Raw genomic sequence first — 22,903 nt, 5'->3', positions numbered from 1 at the left:
CTTAATATTTATACCATGCTAAACAATTATCTACTGAAAAAATTATAATCAATTAATTTTAGATATTTAACTTTCTGATAATTATTAATATTTTTTAATGATATTTACATAAACAAGGGATCCATGTGTTTTCTGTAAAACTGTGTCCTTACAACAATACAAACTTATTGTATTTATTTGGCACTTTTATACCACTAAATAAATGATCAAAGAATAATATTTTTAATAGTTACAATTTTAAAGTAATCCAACAGGACTTTCTTTTAATATTTCTTTTAAAAATCAAACATTATTCTTAGTTAGCGGTATGAACTTATTAAACGTACAAACTTTTCTCGCTTGTATACCTAAAAACCGAATATTCGAATCATATATTTATATTCGAATATCAACTCATCGAATGAATATTCGAATATTCGTTGACATCCCTAATTTTTAGTAACCATGGCAACTAATAGAACATATAGTTCATCGGAATCGAGACCGATGCACTAAATTAGACAGTACTAGTATATCTTAGTGTTGTATTCTCGTGTGCCATGTTATATTGAAATCAGACCAAAATTGTAGAAGTAGCATTTAAAAGGAATTTCACAGAAATTTCTTATTTTGTAACCATGGCAACATCGTTCATCAAAATCAAAAAAGTGATACACTAGATTATGTATCTGTGTAGTCTACTTGATTGCCAAGTTATAACGATATCAGACCAAAACTGTAGGTGGAGTGGCATTTTGAAAAATAGTTTACAGACATACTGACAGACAGATGGACTGAAGACTTATTCCTTACTATCGCAGAAGCTCTTCTGGTTTCTGACCAGTAGAGTTAACAATTACTTCTTACTGTTTCAATTTGTGCTATTAATAATTTCCCTATCCTACAGGTCAACAGAAGGACAAAAATAAGGCAAAGAAGTGTTTCACAATCTTGTCAAGAAAATATCATGTGTTGCATAGATATGATAAATTGAGCATTGATGAATGAAAAGTGTGGTAGTATGTGTGCATGTTTCAATTTGAAAGTTTTTACACTAGAATATATTTAATACTTCAGAAGATCGTGTGTAACTGCTTTAATGATCAGTATACTTACATGTACTGAAAGATATAAGATGATCAGTTCGAGCAAAACAGCAATTAATCAATGAAAAGAAAAATAACTGCAAAATTAAAAGTTTGTCCTAAAAAATGGATAACAATGGGTTTCAAACTAAATCTTTTCCTGATTTCTGTAATAATAATGTAAATGATTTTTTTATTGTTCATGTTGTTGGTCATTTTTAGTGCTTTATTTAAATTTCCATCCGTATATAACAATTCAGAAAGAAAGACAGAACTATTCACTAACTAACCATCATTTTTATTTGATTCTCCCTTCTTAAATTCTTAAATAAAAAAAATCTGTTATTCCTCACAAAAAAATGAATGAAAATTATAACAAGAATACAATTTCTACAATTCATACAAGTCTTTTACCTATGAACACAATTCAGATATCTAAGTTGACAAATTTTGATTTCAAATACTTACAGTTCACTTCTCAAATACATTAAAACAGATAATTATACTTTGAAAAATCATTACATTTCTACAAAAACTAGCACTAAAATTGACAAACAGGTACAAAATAGACAAATTTAACATCTACTTAAAATCTAACATTGTATTTTTGCTTAACGATATTTAACTAAATTAACAAGATATCTTTAAAAAATAGCAAATAACTGTAAAATTCAGCCCCCTCCCTTCATGCCACCCAAATATTCACAACTACTAGTCACTTATAGTATCATCTAAAGAGTGAAACACAAAAACCCTGACATATTGTTTCATAATGCTTCTTTATGCTTTCATATTGGAATGATGAGCAATACGTACTGGCAAACATACAAAAAATAATGATATGTTGTTCAAATATGGACAATATATTTACTCAGCAGTAAGTGTTCAAAAGGCAATTACAATATTCTTACTGAACAGTGTATACATAATCATAATTATTGTAAATATTTCACACAACTAATTTTCTTTATGATTTGAGTCTTAAGAGATCCAAATCACAATATGAACAAGAAGTAATTTTTCATGTCACTTCTTATATGAAGATTGAATGGTTTAAATTAACAGGTTCCTACAGTAAATTTTGACAAAATGCATTTTGTAAAAATTTAAACCAATGCATCTCTTGGTAAACATGATACATCACACAGAAATTCTGCCTTAATTGAAAAAAAAACAATATAATAACCTGTAATTCTCAAAAATTCCAAACGTAAATAAGTTAAATTTCATTAAAAAGTTGATAATGAATACATACTGATATTTGTTCAGTTCTTTCATTAACACAGAAAAAAATCATCACAATCACAAACTGAAACAAAAAAAAAAACATAGAATGGCAAGACAATATATTAACAGATATATAACAAACAACACACAAAGCCTCTAAGGGGTGTGGATTTTCACACACACACACACACACAGACAGACAGTATAATATAACACCCTGGTGTAATACATTTGGCACAAAAACCAGATGGGTCTCTCAGAGATGCAATACAAAGCCACATCGTGAAGATATTTCAAAAAAACATAATTATTTTTTTTAAATCTTTCAAAACCAAGTTCTTGTTATTTGCTTAAAATTTTTGAGAATCAGACAAACTAACCATTTAGTGCACATAATAAAGTTAGTTCATAGATTATTGAATGCCCCAAATCCCTGTTTTCTCATGTAAAACTTTGCTTTAAAAATCCAATTTTTAATGAACACAATTTAAGCAAACATTGCAGGGAAAAAATCTTAAAATTTTTAACTGGTTTAAAAATCCTTTATCCCGATGAGAGTTACCTCTCTTATTTAAATGTCAATAAACTTGAACTGTACACCAAAGGCAACATAAAGGAGAAAAAATAGGCACTTGAAATGAAATTACCATTGAAAGTTAAAACCATAATGCTACGTTCCTTTAAATCTAACTTACTTATTACATTACAAAAATATCTAAGAAGGCAGGTTGGTCCAAAAATTACTAGACAGGCCCAACCATACAGTATTCAATCCAATGTTACTAAATCAAAATCAAAAGTTTAATACAAAATATATAACAAATTCAAACTAAAGCCATTACTGCTATCTTCTTTTCAAAGTTATTCAAAAAATTTAAAACTGGACATAACAATCCAGTCCTCTTAAGATCTAATCTTATGAATGTTATTTAAATATCTCCCACTACCATAAACAGTAAAAATTAGATTTATTTGATAAAAAGGAAAATAATAAATTTTATTCAATATGCAGTTAAAAAATATATATGTAAGGCATCGTCATTGCCCTTACTTTGTAGAGTTTTTGAGACTCAGGAAAGGTTTATCAAATAGGAGTTGCTATAAGAAGATTGTTTATCTAAAAAGACTCTGTTTCTTGGTTAAATATGACAAAGGTAAGTACTTTGACTAAAAGTAAGATGACAAATTAACACAAATGTCTTTTCAAACCTTTATATTTCAGTTAAAAATATATATCACAATAACGTCACAAAACAAACTGTGAGTCAAATTTGCCCTAAGGCAGGATACTTCACAATAATTGAAATATAAAGGGTTTTTCCTCTGGCATCCGAAAAATGGTTAGTAGATTTTGAAGCTCGCAATTTTTCGGTAATCTTAAGTACAAATAGATACATGTACATAAGATGGCATTATTTTAAAAGTCCCACAGAGGATCAATGAATTCTAAAAAGAGGTCTTGAAAATGTTGTAGACATGGATCATTATATAAATAATAACATATTAGGACATCTTTTGATAATACTGGCATATGCAGACAGCTGGACGGACTTTAAAAATCAGCAGTGAGCTTGAAATTCAAAACACATACATCAAGCAGTACCACTGTTTTCTCCACATCAAAAACAAAATGTCCATATTAGGTCTGAAGTCTTTGTATAATGTTCCATCTTCTTGTAAAAACAAGAGCTAAGAGAAAGATAGTTTGTTGTACACTTCAGTTATCTAAATCCATTTCTCTGTCACATCACAATTTAATTTCTGAGGCATCACACATTTCTCCATCACTGACTCACTGTGCATAGTTTACAATTCAATAATACTGGTCATTTCCTGGTGCCCCGCCCCCTGCCAGATGGGGTGGGCGTGGCCCTGGTGTTGACAGATAGTTTATTGTTTGTCTGTATTTTGGTAGGGGTGGGTGTTTTGGCACTTGGCTTGGAAGTTGAAGTGGAGGGCTTAGAATGAGAAGAAACCTGACTACTCTGTCGTGCTGCTGAGGGCTGAAAAACAAAACACAACTGTATACAAACCACGGACTACAGAAATGTTAATCTTTAGAAATTACAATTTAAAGTAGGAAAAAAAATATGCAAAACTTGCTTTAAATTACTTGAAAAATACATGTTAGCCATATCCACTTTTTTCTCTGAGATAAAATGTAAATATGCTGAAAGTTACACTAAGAATCCCACTGGTTTCCTGACTATATTCATCAGTCAAATGAATTATATCTTTACTACCTACTGAACATGTTCATAAATAGACATATTCAAAACTTTGTGCATCAATTAGGTATATGATTTTGGCCATAATCATGAACTATCCCTACACATGTCCACAAAGCACATTGTATTTATTAATAATTTTCTTGCGATAGTAAGATTCGCATACCTATCTGCATCATAGCAACTAAATTATTAAGCCCACTTTTTTAATACTTACCCCCGATTTACCACCTGACCCAGGCTTTTTCACTCCTCCTGAACCTTTCCTTGTATTTCCATTCTGAGAAAAGTTATATGTGTGTTAGAATATGTTATATTGATATAATTAACAGCACAAGCAATTACCAATACACACATGAGACTCCACATTCCAAATCACATTTATTTATCTACTGATTTTTTTTCTTATATTTATTCCCTCAACTGCCATTAGTTTAAACAAGAGGCCCATGGGCCTTATAGGTCACCTGAGTATCATGCAACAACTTTCCAACAATTGAATTTGATTCATGTTTTAAACTAGCCAGTAGAGGCCATGAAATTCTCAATTTTGAAAGCACCATTGCTTTTTTAATTATACACTCAGCATGTTTATTTTGGTTACTTAATACCCAGAGGTAGATCAGAGTAACAAAGAGAAAATGCATTTCCACTTTTATTGAATTTCAGGGCCCCTGGGTCAGGGCTTCTTGTGTTAGGGCAGGTCCACAGTTGAGCTCCTCCCACAGAACCTTTGGGGCCACATTGTAAAATTTTGGACATTTTTAAAAATTTTATTTCATGTGTGTTGATGAACATCAATGTGTATATTTCAAAGCATATCAATTATTTCAGACTATGTTACACAAAGTACCATGATCTAGGGGCCAGGAAATTAACCATTTTTGTCAAAAACATACTAAGCTCATTGGCATTATACCCAACAACAAAGGAAAATATTTTCAAAGAATTCATGCATTTTCACTATATAAACATTAAAGCCCCGCCCTAACACAAGAAGCCCTAACCCAGGGACCCTGCAATTCAAAAATCTCAAAGAGGCATCCTTCCTCCTTATAACTATGCACATAGTTCTTTGGTTAAATACTCAGGTGCAGAAAAGAAGAGTTTTAAAGAATTTATGCATTTTCACTATATAATCAATAAAGCCCCGCCCTAACACCAGAACCCCCAACCAAGGGGCAATGAAATTCAAAATTTTGGAAGAGGCAGCCTTATTCAACATAGCTATGCACTTGGTAAGTTTATTAAATGCCTATGAACAGAGAAGAAGAATTTCAAAGAATTTTTTGCATTTTCACTGTATAATCTATAGGGCCCCACCCTAACACCAGAACCCCTGACCCTGGGGCCAAAAAATTTACAATTTTGGAAGAGGCACTCTTGCTCATCATAACTATGTACTTAGTTAGTTTATTTAATACCCAGAAGCAGAGAAGAAGATTCAAAGAATAAATGCATTTTCACTATATAATCAATAGAGTCTCTCTTAACACCAAAACCCTTGACCCTGGGGTCATAAAATTCACAATTTTGGAAGAGGCGGTCACTTTCAACTTACCTATGCACTTGGTTAGTTTATTTAATGCCCAGGAGCACAAAAGAAGAATTTCATAGAAATAATGCATTTTCACTATATAACCTGTTTAGCCCCACCCTAGCACTAGAACCCCGACCCTGGGGCCATGAATTTCACAATTTTGGTAGAGGACTCAATGCTGATTACAATCACACCAACAGTTTGACTGCTTGATGTCCAGGAGTAAAGAAGAAGATTTTTAAAGATTGCACTACTTTTAGTGGTTTTTGCCCCACCCCCCAGGCCCCAGGGGGGCAGGGACCATGAAATTCACAATTTTTGTTCCCCTTCACCCATTGATGCTATATGCTAAATTTGGTTGAAATTGGTTCAGTGGTTTCAGAGAAGAAGTTAAAAATGTTCAAATGTTAACGCACGACGAACGACGACGGACGAAAACAGATAGCAATAGGTCACCTGAGTTTACTCAGGTGACCTAAAAAAAATAATGCTGACACTAGTTACTTCTGAACTGTTGAGTAAATATATCTTAACATTCATTGTTTCCTCTGAATAATGAGTTTGTACGTTTACAGTCCTGTCCTTTGAATTGTTATAGTTAGTATACCTTAACAATGTTTTTTCTGAGCTCTCTTACAGTAATTATACCTTAAAAGTATTGTCCTCTAAGCTTCTGAAGTTTTTGTGAGTTAGTATACAGTTAAAGTGTATCATTGAGAGAGTTAGCAAGATTCCAGTTCCCCTCGACCAGGACTATTTCCCTCAGCGAAGCTGATATACTTTAACTATTTTATTATACCGATACAAATTTAAATTAATTGTAAAGATCACCTTTTTCAAAAAAAATATTCATTTACTGATTGACTAATCATTATTCTCATAACTAAATAAATCACAATTTATATTTATTGAAAACTAGAGGATTACGGATAACCGCAAATTAGCATGACTAGCTTTCGACAGCGGGATTAGCTCAAAAAAAATAATGCACGAGGATTAGCCGATTCACAGCGATTTCTAGGGAATTGTTCAGATCTAACCACTTAATTTTATATAGGAAAAAATCAGTAGAGATATAATATTATACTTTCAAAGTGTTTATCTCTGAGCTCTTACTTACATGTAGTGAATACATCATAACATGGCATATTCTCCACTGAGCATTTAAGGAGTCAGTATACACTTATCATTTTTGTCCTCTGAAGTGTTATTGAGCTAGCTGTACCTTAACAGTGTTGCTCTCTGAACTGTTATTGAGTTAGTTGTACCTTAACAGTGTTGCCCTCTGAGCTGTTATTTAGCTGTACCTTAACAGTGTTGCCCTCTGAAGTGTCATTGGAGCCCCCCAAATCTAGTTCACTCAGTTCTCCATTTATTGCACTGTCATCTGTCTTCTGGTTCTGTTCATCACGGAACATCTTCATCAATTCCAACACATTAGTTGACTCCTGCTGTGCTTCATTTCCCTACAATTCAATTATACAAAACACTCACTACATGCAGTATTCATCTCTGTGCTACAAATTATGGAAAGAAAAAAAAAAGCTGCTTTTTTTATGAAACTCCAACATAAAGTTTCAATATTAATAGCTGCATGTGTCAATTTTCTTTTTCTATAAATATACTAAGTGCATTTAATGGATCGGAGATTTTAAGCCACGATTACCGTGATCCAGGGGTGATGTAACACTTCTGTAGCAGTCAGTCTGTGAGCTGGGTCAACTCTCATCATTTTCTCCAGTAAGGATTTAGCTAAAAATATTAAACCATTCTCAATCAATTTTCTAATAAAAGCTTTATAAAAATATTTTGAGAAAGAAGAAATCCTATTTCACAACTCATTTATAAAAAAAAATATAATAAACAATATCTACACTGTTATCTTAATACAAATTTTATCTGATAACAATTTTTTATTTAAAAATTGAAGCTCTGAAAATATACAATGTCCGCCTAAAATGTGATATTCACTGTAACTATGAGAAGGTGGGTACATTTGATTTATGTGGACATTTCCTATATTTATAATTTCTCTGTACACTTTCGTTTGCTGTATATTTAGAGGTTGTCCTTACCATTATCACTGACTTTAGACCAGGCCTCTTCACTGAAGTCTAGTTCTCCTTTTTTAATTAGTTCATATAATGAGTCCTCATCTTTTGATTTAAAAGGTGGACTTCCACTTAACCTTCAATAAAAATTTCAAATTTTTATTTCTGTACATTATTTTAATTTTTTTTTTTTTACGCAATCATAGATTTAAATCCAAATCTTTGGTTCAAGTAATAGCACATCAATGAGAGAACTCAGTGATGTCACCAAATGAGGTGCAATAACTCCTACAGAAACATCAGATATATATTGTGACAAGAGTTGTCCTTCCATATTTCTTCCAATTTTTTTTTTCATAACAGGCATGATTGTGTGCATAGTAATTGAAATTCATTTAGCAGTGATTGCAATGAGATCTTGGAGCAAAGCCGGGGCCATGGGAAAAATTGGACTTGCAGATGGATTCAATGCAAACCACACCCCCGCAGTAAAATGGCATACCCAAAATTCTTCAGATATTGCAAAAAGAGGTCCAATCTAACCAATCAAAGATCCCCCCCCCAAAAAAAAAAGAGAGACTGACATAGTAAAATAGACACTCCTCATTAAGAATTTTCACTTTTTATAGTCTTATTTATAGAAATGGAACAAATATACAACAGTCGGGTTTAATGATCCATTATTTCATGCAGTTTGACAAAGTAAGTCTTCAAAATTCGAAGTGTAAGCTATGTTTTTTTTAACAGTATCCAATTAAAACTATCCAACTACGCTTACCTATATGGAAAAATCATTAAACAACCCCACTACTTACATTATATACAGTATAACACCCATGGCCCAAACATCACAATTTTGGCTATATGTTTTGTTGTCTATAATTTCTGGAGCTAAAACGAAGAAAGGAAATCTTACTTGACTGCATTTTGAAGAATGAATCTAGTATAAGGAAGCGCCATAAATTATAAGTAAGTGTAATCATTTACTGAAAACTATATCATTCTTTGAAAAACTTTTACATGATTTTGTAAAAAAAATTATCATTACCATTCTTTGCATGACAATCATTGAGTATTACAGTGAACTTACACATATATATGGGGGTCCCACAAAAGTCCTGCATCATGTTGTCATGACCAGTCCCTCCTTTCACCACTGATAATCCAAAATCTGTCACCTGTAGGAGAGATGTGATTTATACACATTATAAATTACCAAAACATTACCATTCAACTTCACAAAAAGTTTTATAGTCATTCAACTTTAGCTTCTTTCATTGTCAGCATGCTTGGATTGCAAAAAAAAAAAATTAAATGTATATTTTTTTGCCAGTATGGTATCAGGTAATTTAATTTCCTTTACATGGTGGATGTTCCCACACTTTTTGTTGCTGTACTTTCAAAGACTGGCAAATCCTGGATTTCCTTTTTTCTTTTATGCCATATTATTTTTGGGACACCCCCCAACTTTTTATTTGTCAGATTATTTTGGAAGTTGAACTCCCAGCTTTTGCTACAGGCCTTCCTTAATAAGACATGATACACCAAAGAAGTCAATTAAAAAACTCCTATCAGTATCTATAAAGAAATAACACTCACTGAGAAAAATTGTTATGTCTTCCTCTTATTCATGTATAATGCTTAGTATATCCATTATACTATACTTACCTTGATATACAGTTTATCGTCTACATTATCAGGATTCTGAGCTAGAAGTATATTTTCCAGTTTCAGGTCTCTGTGAACTATGTCTGTAAGTAAATGAGTAAATAAATAGTTTCATTATATTCACATGTAAATGAATTATGCTACATGTAATTTAAATTTTACATTTTTTGTTGACGTTTTGTAGTTAGTCCAAAAAATGTCTCAAGCGTGAATTTTAAAAAAATATCAATTTTGATATATATAACAAAACATTGTGATGTTAACACTCATGTTGGCAAGATATAACAATATTTATGATTTACTGAAAACGCTCAAATGACTTATTTCGTCTAACATGTTGAAAATTCCTATATACACAGTATTGTTAAACATATGTGATGCAATTTGGTGTCACATATAAAACCTGTTTCTCTATTTAATTAAAATATATAGATGTCCCAGAGTTTATAACCTATGTTTACACATGTATCAGAAATAATACACAGCTCTTAGTCACAAAATAATTTGGTTCAATAAAACTATTTTGAGGTCTTAAGCTTCATGCTGCAATATCATTCCCTCTTTCACATGACATCTCACAATTTCAAATTCAGCATTTTTTTAGAAAAAAGAATATCTGTACCTTTAACTTAGGTAAAGACAAAATACATTTTTCATGTCAATTATTTCTCTTAATCAAATATATTTTAATATTATAATGCCTGTTAAGTTCCATCTTTTCTGGAATGAAATAAATACATTTATACAATTATGATTTGAATCCTATTACATGTATAGCATTAACCGAGAAACATAGTGTATGTAATACGATGTAACATAATAAACTTAGTTTTCTTGTGTTTAGAAATGACGTGTAAAATCTACTTACAGTATTAATTTTCTTTTTATTTTAAGATATATTTAGAAACTAATGTATGTATTGTATATTGAATCCTCTTAAAAGCTGAGTGTTGTAAGTATATAAATAATTGAATATAAATTTATCACTTTTCTTAAATCCTTATCACTTTAATTCAAAAGTACAAATATTTAATGAATTGACCTTTTATCCTATCAACAATTATAAAATGAGGATTAATTTAATATGTTCTATCATTCAAAGATTTTTACATGTAATACAGAATCTACAAGGATACTGTAATTTTAACATTTGTTTAATGCTTTCAAAGAACCAAAAAGTCATGGTGTCAACTTTTAAACTTGGAAATGATTTTTTGTATATTACAATGTATTCTAGGTATCCTTATCATTTTTCTAAACAATTTTTTCTTTGAAGGGAGAGGAGGGAGAGAGAGAAAAATAAGACTCTAAAAACAGTGAAGAAAAACAAACCATTTTTATGGAGGTATGATATGGCATTAGCTAGTCTTGTCATGATAATCTTGCATTCATTTTCAGGAAGAGGCTCTCGGTTTTTCATGACATCCGCCAACTCACCACCCTCACATAATTCCATCACTAGGTACATTTTCTAAGGAAAACAAGTACAAATTTAAATGCTTTGAATCAAGAGGCTACAATTTTTTTTTTCATATCTAGATTTTCTCTCAAGCCTTTATCTTTAAACATATAAACTCCTAAAAATGACATGTCTAAGATTCTGAATTGGAGTTATAAATTAACTTAAACTGTGCAGCACACAAAGAATTTCCATATGTATACCCATACCAAAAAAAGGTACAGATTAGGCATGCCTATTCTTGATAAATATAGGCACAAAAAAGGTATACCTAAAGTATACAAGTTTGGAACCACTTCTTCAAGTATAGGTAGCAAATTGGTACAAAAAAGGCATACTAAAGGTATACTTTTCAATGATTCATTTTTTTCTATTTCACATATAGGTACATTTTAGGCACACATAAAACATTAGATTGAGCAGTGAGGCATACCTAAAGTATGCCTATACATAGTATGGCATATAATTCTAACAGTCAGATAGGTACATTTTAGGTATACCTAAAAGGTGCCTACATATCAATCTATTAGGTACCTTCAAGGCTGTGCCAAAAGTATGCCAGAGGTATACCAAAAGTATACCTACAAGGTACCTATATTTTACCAAAAGCATTAATAGGCACATTTTAGGTACTAAAAAAGCACAATATTGGCACATCATCTAACTATACCAGTAGGTACATTCCAGGCATACCTAAAAAGTGCCTACATATCAATCTATTAGGTACCTTCAAGGCTGTGCCAAAAGTATGCCAGAGGTATACCAAAAGTATACCTACAAGGTACCTATATTGTACCAAAAGCATTAATAGGCACATTTTAGGTACTAAAAAAGCACAATATTGGCACACCATCTAACTAGACCAGTAGGTACATTCCAGGCATACCTAAAAAGTGCCCACATATCAATCTATTAGGTACCTTCAAGGCTGTGCCAAAAGTATGCCAGAGGTATACCAAAAGTATACCTACAAGGTACCTATATTGTACCAAAATCATCAATAGGCACATTTTAGGTACTAAAAAAGCACAATATTGGCACACCGCATAACTAAACAAAAAGGTACATTTTAGGCATATCAAAAAATGGGCTTTTGTCGACAAATCAACCACAAAACCCTGGAGTTAAAAATTTCTTTCTCCATCAAAATTTTTTTAATTTTTGGCCTAACATGAAAAATACATACTTATCATTCCTTGTGAATGGGACAGGACTATATCAAGGAAGAATTTAACAATAATTATCAGGTTCAAGTAAAAACAAGTAAAAATTTATTATATGATGCTACATGAAAATATATATGAAAAATAACTATTTTAAATCCTCTCTATAAACGGAATCTATATATGACAAATCTCCTATATTAAAAAAAAAATTAATATTGTTACCTTTAACAAAATAATGATATTTGTAATATCATTCTTTGCAAGAAAAAAATAAACACACCTTTTCAGCAAATACAAAACATAATTAATGCAATGTAAATACACAAAGACACCGTGAAGGTATTGAAAGTATACTCCATTTCATGTCCTTTTTTTTGGCCACACATTATTCACTTGCTGCATGTGCAATTCATGTAATCTTCATTACTTTCATAGAGTTTTTACCCAATTGGCACCACAGAATTTTCTGCACAGTAATAGACCTTTTACCAGGGTAAATACTCATTTCTGTACAGTTGCGATTTTCATCCGGACTCCTTATAAAAATTGATCCTCCATTTGAATGTACCACGCAATTCCTTCTTTCATGCCATTCCCTTCAATTCTGAAAAAGTTGTTGCTCTTGAGTCTTCACTTTGAAACTATTTTCAAAAATATTAAATCCAATGTGTGAATGTATACTATAGGGGAGGGGTCCGTGGAGTCTGGAACTTCCTTCCTACTTGCATTATGTATATATTATGTAATTAAATGTATATATATACTTATTCAATTAAAAGTGATTTGGACACTCCCCCCCCCCCTTACCCTGTTACGATCTGCATCTGAAATTCCTAAAATTTACAATGGAGTTTGAAAAGTGGTGATTAATTTTACTATATTTATATTTTTTTTCAAAATCAGATTAGATTTCATACTTACTGACAGAGTTATAGTCTTTATGCATTTCCCCCAAGTTTAGAATGACTACAGGGGACAAGAATTTTGCTGAAAAAGAAAGTTTGTTCATGAAATTATCTGACATTATTATTAACAAAGTTTACACTAATTTGTATACATAATATTTTTTAAATATAATACTGAAACATTGTCACTCTGAAATAAATTATGTGTGTCATACCCCCCCCCCCCCTCATTTTCCCTGGCATGAACCAAGTGGAGAGATGGGGTTTAAATGATTTTATGTAAACTTATAACATAAATTCAAATCAGTTAATTTTGTTATACTATGTTTTATAAATGCTGTAATTTTGATACTTTAAATTAAAACTATTACATGTAAGAACCCCCCCCCCATTTTTTTAAAATAGTGCCTTTACTTTATATTTCAAATTTCATATGCCAATGATTAAATTTTCACACTGATCATTTGAATTTCTGTTTGTTATTATCGCCATGCTCATGTAGAGGCTACTGTACATAACCTGTTCCCGCGATATTGACACGTTAATTACTGGTATTATTTTTTTTTAAAAGACTCTGAAACTGTGAAACACTTTTTATGTCTTGTTACACATCAGGTTAAACAAAATAATTATTATTTATATGTCTTCACTTCATGTGTAGGCTGTAGCACTGGCTACACGGCCATCTTGAATCAAAACAAACCAAAAATCTACGATACAATTACCTAGAACTTCGTAAAATTTACACTTGATATTCACATTCTAATGCATTCTTTACGTGCACAAATACACTAACAACAAGCAGCATGAAAATTTACACTGAAATAAAGACTTACCGAACTATAATTCTCCGATTTCTTTTTGAGGCTTTCATCTCGGCAAATTTTCAAAACGTCTCAGAAATGTCCGCGCTCTCCACTGACCAATCGTAGACTTCGCTGGAGTCACGTGATTTTATTAAAATTTATTAAATTATTCATAAAATATTTCGTGTAAACAATTTATAATTATAACAATGAACATTTAACAATTATTTAATGAAGCCCCAACTTAAACTGAAAGCCGATTGCGAAGAAATCCTAGAAATTTAGCGTGGCTATTTTGGGCAAATAATTGAACCGCCATCTTGACCGCCATTACTATTTTGTGTTTGTTTACATAACAAATCACCCTCAAATTGATTAGGCCCCCTATTTTTTTTTAATTATTCATAAATTTCTTTCATGTTAGATTTCAACTATAAAATCTTAATTAGTGTAACTGACACCAGAGATTGAAACAAACATCGAAATACATGTATGTAAATTATTACAGTATACAATCCATAAATGCTTAGTATGTGAACATGGTGAATAATTATAAATGATAAGCACCTGTATTTTGTGCATCTTGGGGGCTATTATTTGTATGAAAATTCTGTAAATGTACACTTTTTTTAACTGCTACTGCCTAACTACCGGCAAAGACCTATATACTACCAGTATATAGGTCCCTGCTACCGGTAAAAGTTAAAGCATCTCTATTTATTTCATTCTGTAATTTATTCTTCTGTATTTTACCCATTCATGTTGAGCTGAAAAATCTTATGAAATCACCGTTTTGTCATGTTTGTGGTTTGTGGAGAACTACATGTGATACACTAACAATTTCTGCAGGGTGAAGGTCATCCGGTATTAACACCGAATACTGAGGAAATCGACATCGTTTTGCATTCAAAGATAAACAAAGTCTATTTCAAAATACATCAGTAACTGGTCTAATGGATATAAATTCTCACCATATAAAATTAATCTAAACATCCCAAACATTTTTGTAGTTACAAAATGTACGAGAGAGAGAGAGAGAGAGAGAGAGAGAGAGAGAGAGAGAGAGAGAGATGCAGTGATCGCGTAATGGGACCTCTACTGGACATAGAGATGTGTATATAAATTTTATTAATGATAATTTATCATAAAAAGTTGTATCTGTTACAACTAGAGGGGTTTGCTAGCAAACCTGGTTTTGAAAAAAAAAATGTATTTAGTTTTTAAAACGTTTTATATCTTAATAGTTTATCAGTTTATTCACATAGTTAAAACATTCATTTATCATTAAATTATTTAAGAGCAAAAGAAATTAAAGAATTATACTGCAAGAATAATACAGAGAAGCATCGTAACTAAGCAGATTTGGCTGTTGGTTACATGACTTTGTGTCCACTTCACTAGGTGCATGGACTAAACCTGATCTCTCTGTGGATTACCTGTGTATTGTATCCGTTCAAGCGGAAAGTGATTTCCTGTCTCTAATTGACATATTTCACAGTATTGCAGAATTAGTTTTATAAATGCAAAAACTTGATAAAATGACATGTAAAAAAAAAATAATAATAATTTAGCAAGTGCGTGTGTAGTGGGGGGGGGGGGGGGGGGGTTAATGGTCAATATAATTGTATAGTGTTTATAAGACAATCCCCTATGTCTTAGAGAATGTTAATCAAAGTTACTAAGAACTGACACTCTTTAAGACAAACTAGTGCATATTTTAAGAACAGAAATGGATCTTTACCTTTTATTTTCCGTAAGAAGATTAATTGAATAAATGATAATTACATATTTGGCATTTGAGAGTAACAATGTTATCACCCCTCCCCATCACGTCACATTTTTTCTTTCCACAACACCGCTATATATTATACTGAGGACTTGAAATAATGATGTGAAATCTGAAGTATAATGTTATTAAAAATTAAATGCACAAAATGTTGAATGATAATTCAACCCCACCCCCCTACAACCCACCCCACCCACACCCAGATACAAAGAACCAGTCATCTAAAAAAGTATTTAAATTCAGACATTTTGAAAAATGACTGAGTCCAAAGTAGGTACATTTTATGCACACTGGAAAATATTTAAGTTCAACATAGGTACATTTCTGGCACACTGAAAAATGACAAAGTTCATAGTAGGTAAGATGGAAAATATCTAAGTTCAAAATAGGTACATTCTAGGCACACTGAAAAATGACAAAGTCTAAAGTAGGCACATTTCAGGCACACTGTAAAATGACAAAGTCCAAATTAGGTACATTTTAGGTACACTGAAAAATGGCAAAGTCTAAAGTAGGCACATTTCAGGCACACTGTAAAATTACAAAGTCCAAATTAGGTACATTTTAGGTACACTAGAAAAAAATAAAGTTCATTTTTGGTACAGAATAGGTATGCCTTTTCTGTACCTATAATAGTAGGTACACATTAGGCACAGAAAAGGCACAAAAAAGGTATGCCTATATGTACCTTTTTTTTGTATGGGTATATATAAATATAAATGTAAGAATATTAAACTATTTTACATATTATATGTACTCGTATAATTAAAGTCTCTGATTTTACATTTAAATCTCACTATAAACCTTAATAATCATTTTTATCACAATAAGTTTATCTTATTTACATAATTGATATCTCACTCCTTTTCATTTATCACTTCCTTTTGAATCAAATCACATTTATTAAAGATTTTTCTAATTTTCTTGCTATAAAAAGCACAAAGGATTACAGTCATAAATCTGAGAAAATGTAAACACTGCTATTTGCTTGCCTTTGGTGCGAGGTACGAGAGATATTACCTTGGCAGTTTCAAACACTTCATTGAGACTGATGATGTGTTCATGCAGAACTCGTTTTAGAATATTCACTTCTCTCTCCAGAAGCTTAATAACTGGACCTCCAGCCTGTAAAAAAGGAAAAATAAAATATCAGATCTGTACTCCTCTCTGTAAGAAATAAAAGATAATTCTCAGATTGTTTCTTTTGTCTACAAAAAGGAAATGAAATATCAGTCTTATTGATCAGTCTTATCGTCTATTCAATAAGAGGAAATTATCACTTTGAGACCAGGGTTTTCTTTCTGCATGTAAAGAATACAAACAAAAGGCCTATGGACCACTTTGCTCATCACCAAGCACAATGGTTGGGAGAAAGCAGAAATCAATTAAGTATTGAGGATAAGGCATGATTTGTTCAAACTTGAATAAAAAAGGTCTCCACATTTGATCTTTTGTGGTCCCCCTCAATCCAGCCCTGAGGGTTACTCCCTTGGAATAATGTGCGAGTCTCTACTGTGACCCTTCATTCGAACAAACTTGAATTTTCCTAATTCAAAGATACATCATCCAAAGTTTTGTTGAAATTGACCATGTGTTTCTTTAAGAAGTCAAACTGAAAATGTGCAAAGTCTATTAAAGAATAGACAGACACCTGCTGAATAAAATGTGATCAGAACTTCCAAAGCTTCAGGTGCCTACACTAGATCCCTATTTCTGTTAAAGGTTATGAATTAAAGAAAATTAAGGCACTTCAATGTATCAACATCTTTTCTTCAAAGCATAGAAAAATCCTGCAAATATATTTATGTAGACAAAAATTCAACCGTGAACCCCCAATTATCATGATTACTAGAATTTTGTGATCGCATGAATTTCAAAGTAATCTATGCTACCTACAGTAACATTCAGTGTCTACAGGTCCCTGGCACAGTTTACATATAATTAACTCTTTAATTACACCCCTCCCTTATCTTTCTTGCTTTACTCAGTTTGACCTTCACCCATTCCACGGTCCCCATTTCCAGTCCCGTTTTTTGTCTTTGATCAATATATACAAAGTTTAACCCAATTTCTCCATTTAAAGCAAGACTTTGAGAAATCATTTAAACCTTTCATAATCTACATTCAGATCTTCTAAAGAAGCAATTTTCTTCCAATCTTTGATAGCACAGCAATGTGTCCTATTATTACCTCCAAGGCTAAAAGGACTGATTGAGTTGTCTCAGATTTGGAGGGTAACATCTCAATATCCCTTACATGCTAGGGCTATTTTACAATAACACACAGATGGTTTAGGTCAGAGTTTAGTCCACCCCTTGCTAGACTGTTGTGGTATGATCTATTCTACCTTAATCTGCTTGTCACCACTAGACATCTCCAGCTCACCCCTCTAAATTGGAAGGACTCTCCACATGCTGGTCTGCATGTGCACTCAAAAATGTACACATCATATTAATTATCTTCAATGGCCGATCAATGTATTGATAGAGTGACAGACAACCTATTCAACATATTTTTTTCTGGAAACTTTTTTTTCTCTTTTTGAGGGAAAGAATTCAATAGGACATGAAGGGCTTTTGACGTCTTTGCACTTGGAAATATTGTGAACAACTTAGATTAAATCATTTCATTATTTGTTGAGCTATTTATTCATACATGTACATTGTACATGTCTAAATAACATAAGGAAAGAAATCTTTATCTTTTGTTGCAACTTTGTCCTAATCATAATGCAATAGTAACTTCATTTTGCAAGTTTTGCTTAACAAGATAATACTCAAATCCAATATTCACAATGCACACAAAATATACACATGTACCTTTTTTTCAATATCAGATGTAAATAAAAGCTATGTGTATTTACTCCTCTTATTTTCTTAAAAGTACAAATTAAATTTACCAAGAAAAACTAAGCTTTAATCTCACTGATCCCCACCCCAATTCTGAATGACATTGACCCTTTACCTTTTCCTTGTTGATGACCTTTATGGCCCAATATTTCCCAGTCTCCTTGTGTTTGACTTTGAACACTTTGCCGAATGTGCCTTGCCCGATTTTCTCCCCGGGTTCGTAATTTTCCCATATCCAGCTCTCATCATTGATTCGGGTGTGGGGGATGGTTTTCACATCTGCACTGCCTTTGCGACTCATATTCATGGACAGTCATTTAGTTATCTGCAAAGAATGAAAGAAATATCTAATTGTTTTACGTAAAAAAATTCATCATTTGTATCTAGGCATTGTGTACAATCACATAGGTGCCTGCAGACAGTTTATGTAATAGATGATGTTTCCAATAGAAGCAATATTATCTTTTCTTATTACATTGCTAAAAGCAGTTCTGCATCTAAATAATTCATAGAACAATTTCTCCTTTCCTTCTTTCAATCTACTTTTATGTTTTAGTGCAATTAATTATTAAAACAGCAACACAGCTTAGAACATTTTGGGGGCTGTTTGAGAAATATTGCTATCATGCATGATCATACAGTTCACAGATAACCTCTAAAACCACTTGCTTGCATCAAAGAGCACAACATTCCATTCATGAATTCTTAATTCAGTAATCATTTGCAAAGCCATTGCTTAGATTGAGTCTTAAATTTAACATTGGCAGTTTTTAACCTTTTAAAATAAAATAAAACACTCATGGATCAATGATTTTGTTCATTCCCTGTGTCCTTGCCTGACGGACCTGTTAAGAAAGTTCTTTTTAATTCTTTTTTCCCAACCAAAAAAATCCAATAATGACCCATATCACTAGAGAACAATGTTTGTTTAACTAATGAGAAACAACAAGTTTAAATCCATAGTCTTCAAAAGACATGAACTCAAAAGACTTGAAATTACCAAAGAAATACACAAATGTTTAAATAACCTTCCAATGGGAAGCCAACAAAGAGGCTAAGTTTACTCATTTAGAAATACTGTATATAGAAACATTTTGGTCTTCGATTAGATGCAGTACAAGACAGAGCTTCAGGTTTGCACGAATCTGGCACGACACGCAGACTGTATATTTTTTTAAGTTGATCAGCTCAATACCCGTTATCAAATTATCAAACCAATTGTCCAGTTGTAAAAACAGCTGCTCCGGTATAGCTTGATTGTGTTTTATATCTTTCAATTCCACACAAAAGTTTTCATGCACAATTACACATAAAACGTTCCTTCGACTTGAACAATCAAAACGCTACAATTCAAAATTAAAAGCCACAGATTTTAATCCTCATTACCTCGAGCTTATATATACACGCTATATTTTTAGATGGCACCATTATAATTCCTTGTACTTTCTTGTGTGGCTGAATCACTTATCAAAATAAAATTGATTCAATGACATAAATGTCCATGTAGTGCAAATAAGTTAAACAAATAGGACTAATAATTGATAAGTTGCCACAATTCACTCAAAAAATTAGAATTTTAAGTTCAACTAGCTGTTACTGGTTTTTTTTTTCTTTCAAAATTGATGATGCAGCATATTTAGTACCAGTTCATTGAATTAAGTCATGAAATACTAGTACATTGCGGTAGAGTCTCCGCAAATAAACAACAAATCTATCAGTGGGGGTATTAAAAGGAATTGATTTTTTTACAATTCAAATCATCAATTAATTCATTGGCTTCCAATTATACTCCATCACTGAAAGCCTTCACAATATGAATATCAAAGCATGTACGTCACCAAATTAAAGATTACCCAACCGTCTCTATTAAATCATTGCCATCCAACAAAAGAACGTCGATAAGGAATTGATTCTAACTTCAGGTGGTGATTTCCTAAAACAACTGAAAGGATTTGAGAAAGAAACAACGAAACTTCAAGACCTAAACATAATCAAAGGCAAAACAATATTACACATCGAAACATAATGCTGAATACAAGTTCTGGCTTAGATGCAAATAATATATTCCACTGCACAACCAATAAACATTAACAGAAATTGTGCATAAAATATAGGGAAATAAAATTGATTCTACAATATACTTAGCAAAGATGTCCATCATTAGTAAAGCAACATTACATATTAAACCGGTACTCCAGGAATCCCTGTAGTAAAAGATGCTATTATGGTATTAGTCAATACCTGCTATATCATCAATATGTTCATTATATATTTCATCTCTGACTTGCTGATGCATATTGAGACTTAATTGACAATCTGATATTTGTACAATTGTAACACTGAAATATAGCTAAAGCATAAAAAAGATGATAAATGTACCAGGATGTACAAAGAGTATCTATTGAGTATACCTATTGTCATGACTGAGTCCCTACTTCTACGACTAAATATCCCTTTTTTAAACATGTTAAAAACGTATATCTGTCTCCTGGTTGACCATGACACTGATTTTATTCTCATAAAATGTAGAAATGTTAGACTCATCAGACATAGTTTAAGGTTAAAACATACCTTCATCATACACCGTTATACAGCTGTAAACTAAAGCATCATCTCTACTGCACTTTTAAACTAGTCATACAAAATACTAATTCTTAGTTCTACGGCAATGCCTTGCCATGATCGAACTTCATGAAATTGGTCACTAATATCTAAAAAATGTAGGAAGATGACCAAGCAAAAAATATAAAACATACACGACTGATTGCAGATTCCTGAAACAACCTTATCTGAGGTTGGATAAAGACAGGTCTTGCCTTATGACTTAAATCTATTCCCTACATTTGCAAAAATGTAAGTAGTATGAAAGAAACTGCTGAAACCCATTTATAAAGTCTATGGTATTTTACTTCATAAATTTCCTTTTGGATGAATTAAACGTATAATTTTTCTTTTCAAAACTTTATTACTTGTCATACAATGTAAGGGTTAATTCCATTGGCTTTTTCTTTTATTTGTTTGAAGTGCCTATATAATATATCTAATTTCATTCTGTACTAATTTTTCTTTTTTTGAATTGGCCTGGAAATAATGAAAATAAGAAACTTGAATACATGTATTTAAATAAATCTATCTAAGCAACACAGAAGAATTCCAAACAAGGTATTTAGCAGTAATGTTCTCATATGTCAAAAATAAATGGTTAATTTACCCAGGAAGCCTCAATATTTGCTGGAAGTGCTTACAGCAAAATCTTTCAATCAGGTGCAAATATTGACACCTTTATTTTATATCGTGTGAATCGTTGCCCATATTTTCTCTGTGATTTAAATCTTTTAGTGACAGACACTTGCTGCGTACTGCAAAACAAATACTTCAGCTTAAAATTCAACACTATTACAGCCAATATCAAGGCATCACAAACATTTACATACCATTCTTATGAGTTTAAAAACGTATTTCCCGAATACAAGGTAAAATGTAAATTAGAACAGTTAAGTTTACTTTTTATATAATTTATCAATTCCCTTTCCTAACTTAACTTCTCTAAAATTTTCATTTCTTATATGAATAAATTTGATCTTAATTGTAGAATGTAAATTTGAATGTATAGTTATGGAAAAATCTAAAATCACCAAAACTTCTAAGCGAGTTAAAATTACTTGTTGGTATCAATATGGATATCTTGAATTACACATGCTATGGATATGTACTAAGGTTTCTTATTCTTAAAGTATTTAAACCCTGATATCACAATTCCTTGGATATCTTGAAGTTTTCTCATGGCCCCATTGAGGTTAAGATAGAAACATTTGACTGTTACTCAACACATATATGTACACAAAAACATTATAAATTTAATTCTGAGAATAAATCTACAACAAAAGAAAGACACTTGCCATGGACAACATTTAGCATTTCTTATCGTCATCATGTTCATGAATTGATCAAATCTTTGTCCTAGCTCACACACATTGATACCAATTCTTCATATTTTTACCCTTCTTATGCTCAAACCTCTTTTCATCTGATGCTTATAAAATCAAAGAAATAAATACTGTTTGAAGATGAATTTTGATTAAAACTACAATTCGGAAATCACTAATTGAGTCTACCTTGGTTTGCTAAACTGTCTTCGTGCTTAAATCATTGTA

The 22,903-nt window shown here is 31.8% G+C and overlaps 1 protein-coding gene and 1 long non-coding RNA gene across 2 annotated transcripts; both read right to left on the bottom strand.

Annotated features, from left to right (window-relative positions):
- Nucleotides 1–3,491: 3,491 nt before the first annotated feature.
- Nucleotides 3,492–19,078, bottom strand: LOC134247879 (serine/threonine-protein kinase 33-like). Its single transcript, XM_062730278.1, has 11 exons — nucleotides 18,865–19,078; nucleotides 16,921–17,025; nucleotides 11,111–11,249; nucleotides 9,779–9,861; nucleotides 9,201–9,288; nucleotides 8,926–9,001; nucleotides 8,135–8,247; nucleotides 7,726–7,811; nucleotides 7,367–7,525; nucleotides 4,737–4,799; nucleotides 3,492–4,294 (listed from the first exon to the last, which is right to left on the bottom strand). The coding sequence occupies exons 1-11, from the start codon at nucleotides 19,054–19,056 to the stop codon at nucleotides 4,118–4,120; spliced, it is 1,281 nt and encodes a 426-aa protein (XP_062586262.1). The 5' UTR covers nucleotides 19,057–19,078; the 3' UTR covers nucleotides 3,492–4,117.
- LOC134247863 (uncharacterized) lies at nucleotides 12,739–14,490 on the bottom strand. The gene is made up of 3 exons (XR_009987938.1): nucleotides 14,145–14,490; nucleotides 13,325–13,390; nucleotides 12,739–13,007 (listed from the first exon to the last, which is right to left on the bottom strand). It is a non-coding gene; the product is annotated as an uncharacterized LOC134247863 (long non-coding RNA).
- Nucleotides 19,079–22,903: the final 3,825 nt, after the last annotated feature.

Source organism: Saccostrea cucullata, unplaced genomic scaffold (genome assembly GCF_032062105.1).
Source record: "Saccostrea cucullata isolate Sc308-1 unplaced genomic scaffold, CSIRO_AGI_Scuc_v1 ctg120, whole genome shotgun sequence".
Taxonomy (NCBI): Eukaryota; Metazoa; Mollusca; class Bivalvia; order Ostreida; family Ostreidae; genus Saccostrea; species Saccostrea cuccullata.
This window is presented reverse-complemented; position numbering and strand designations above follow the sequence as displayed.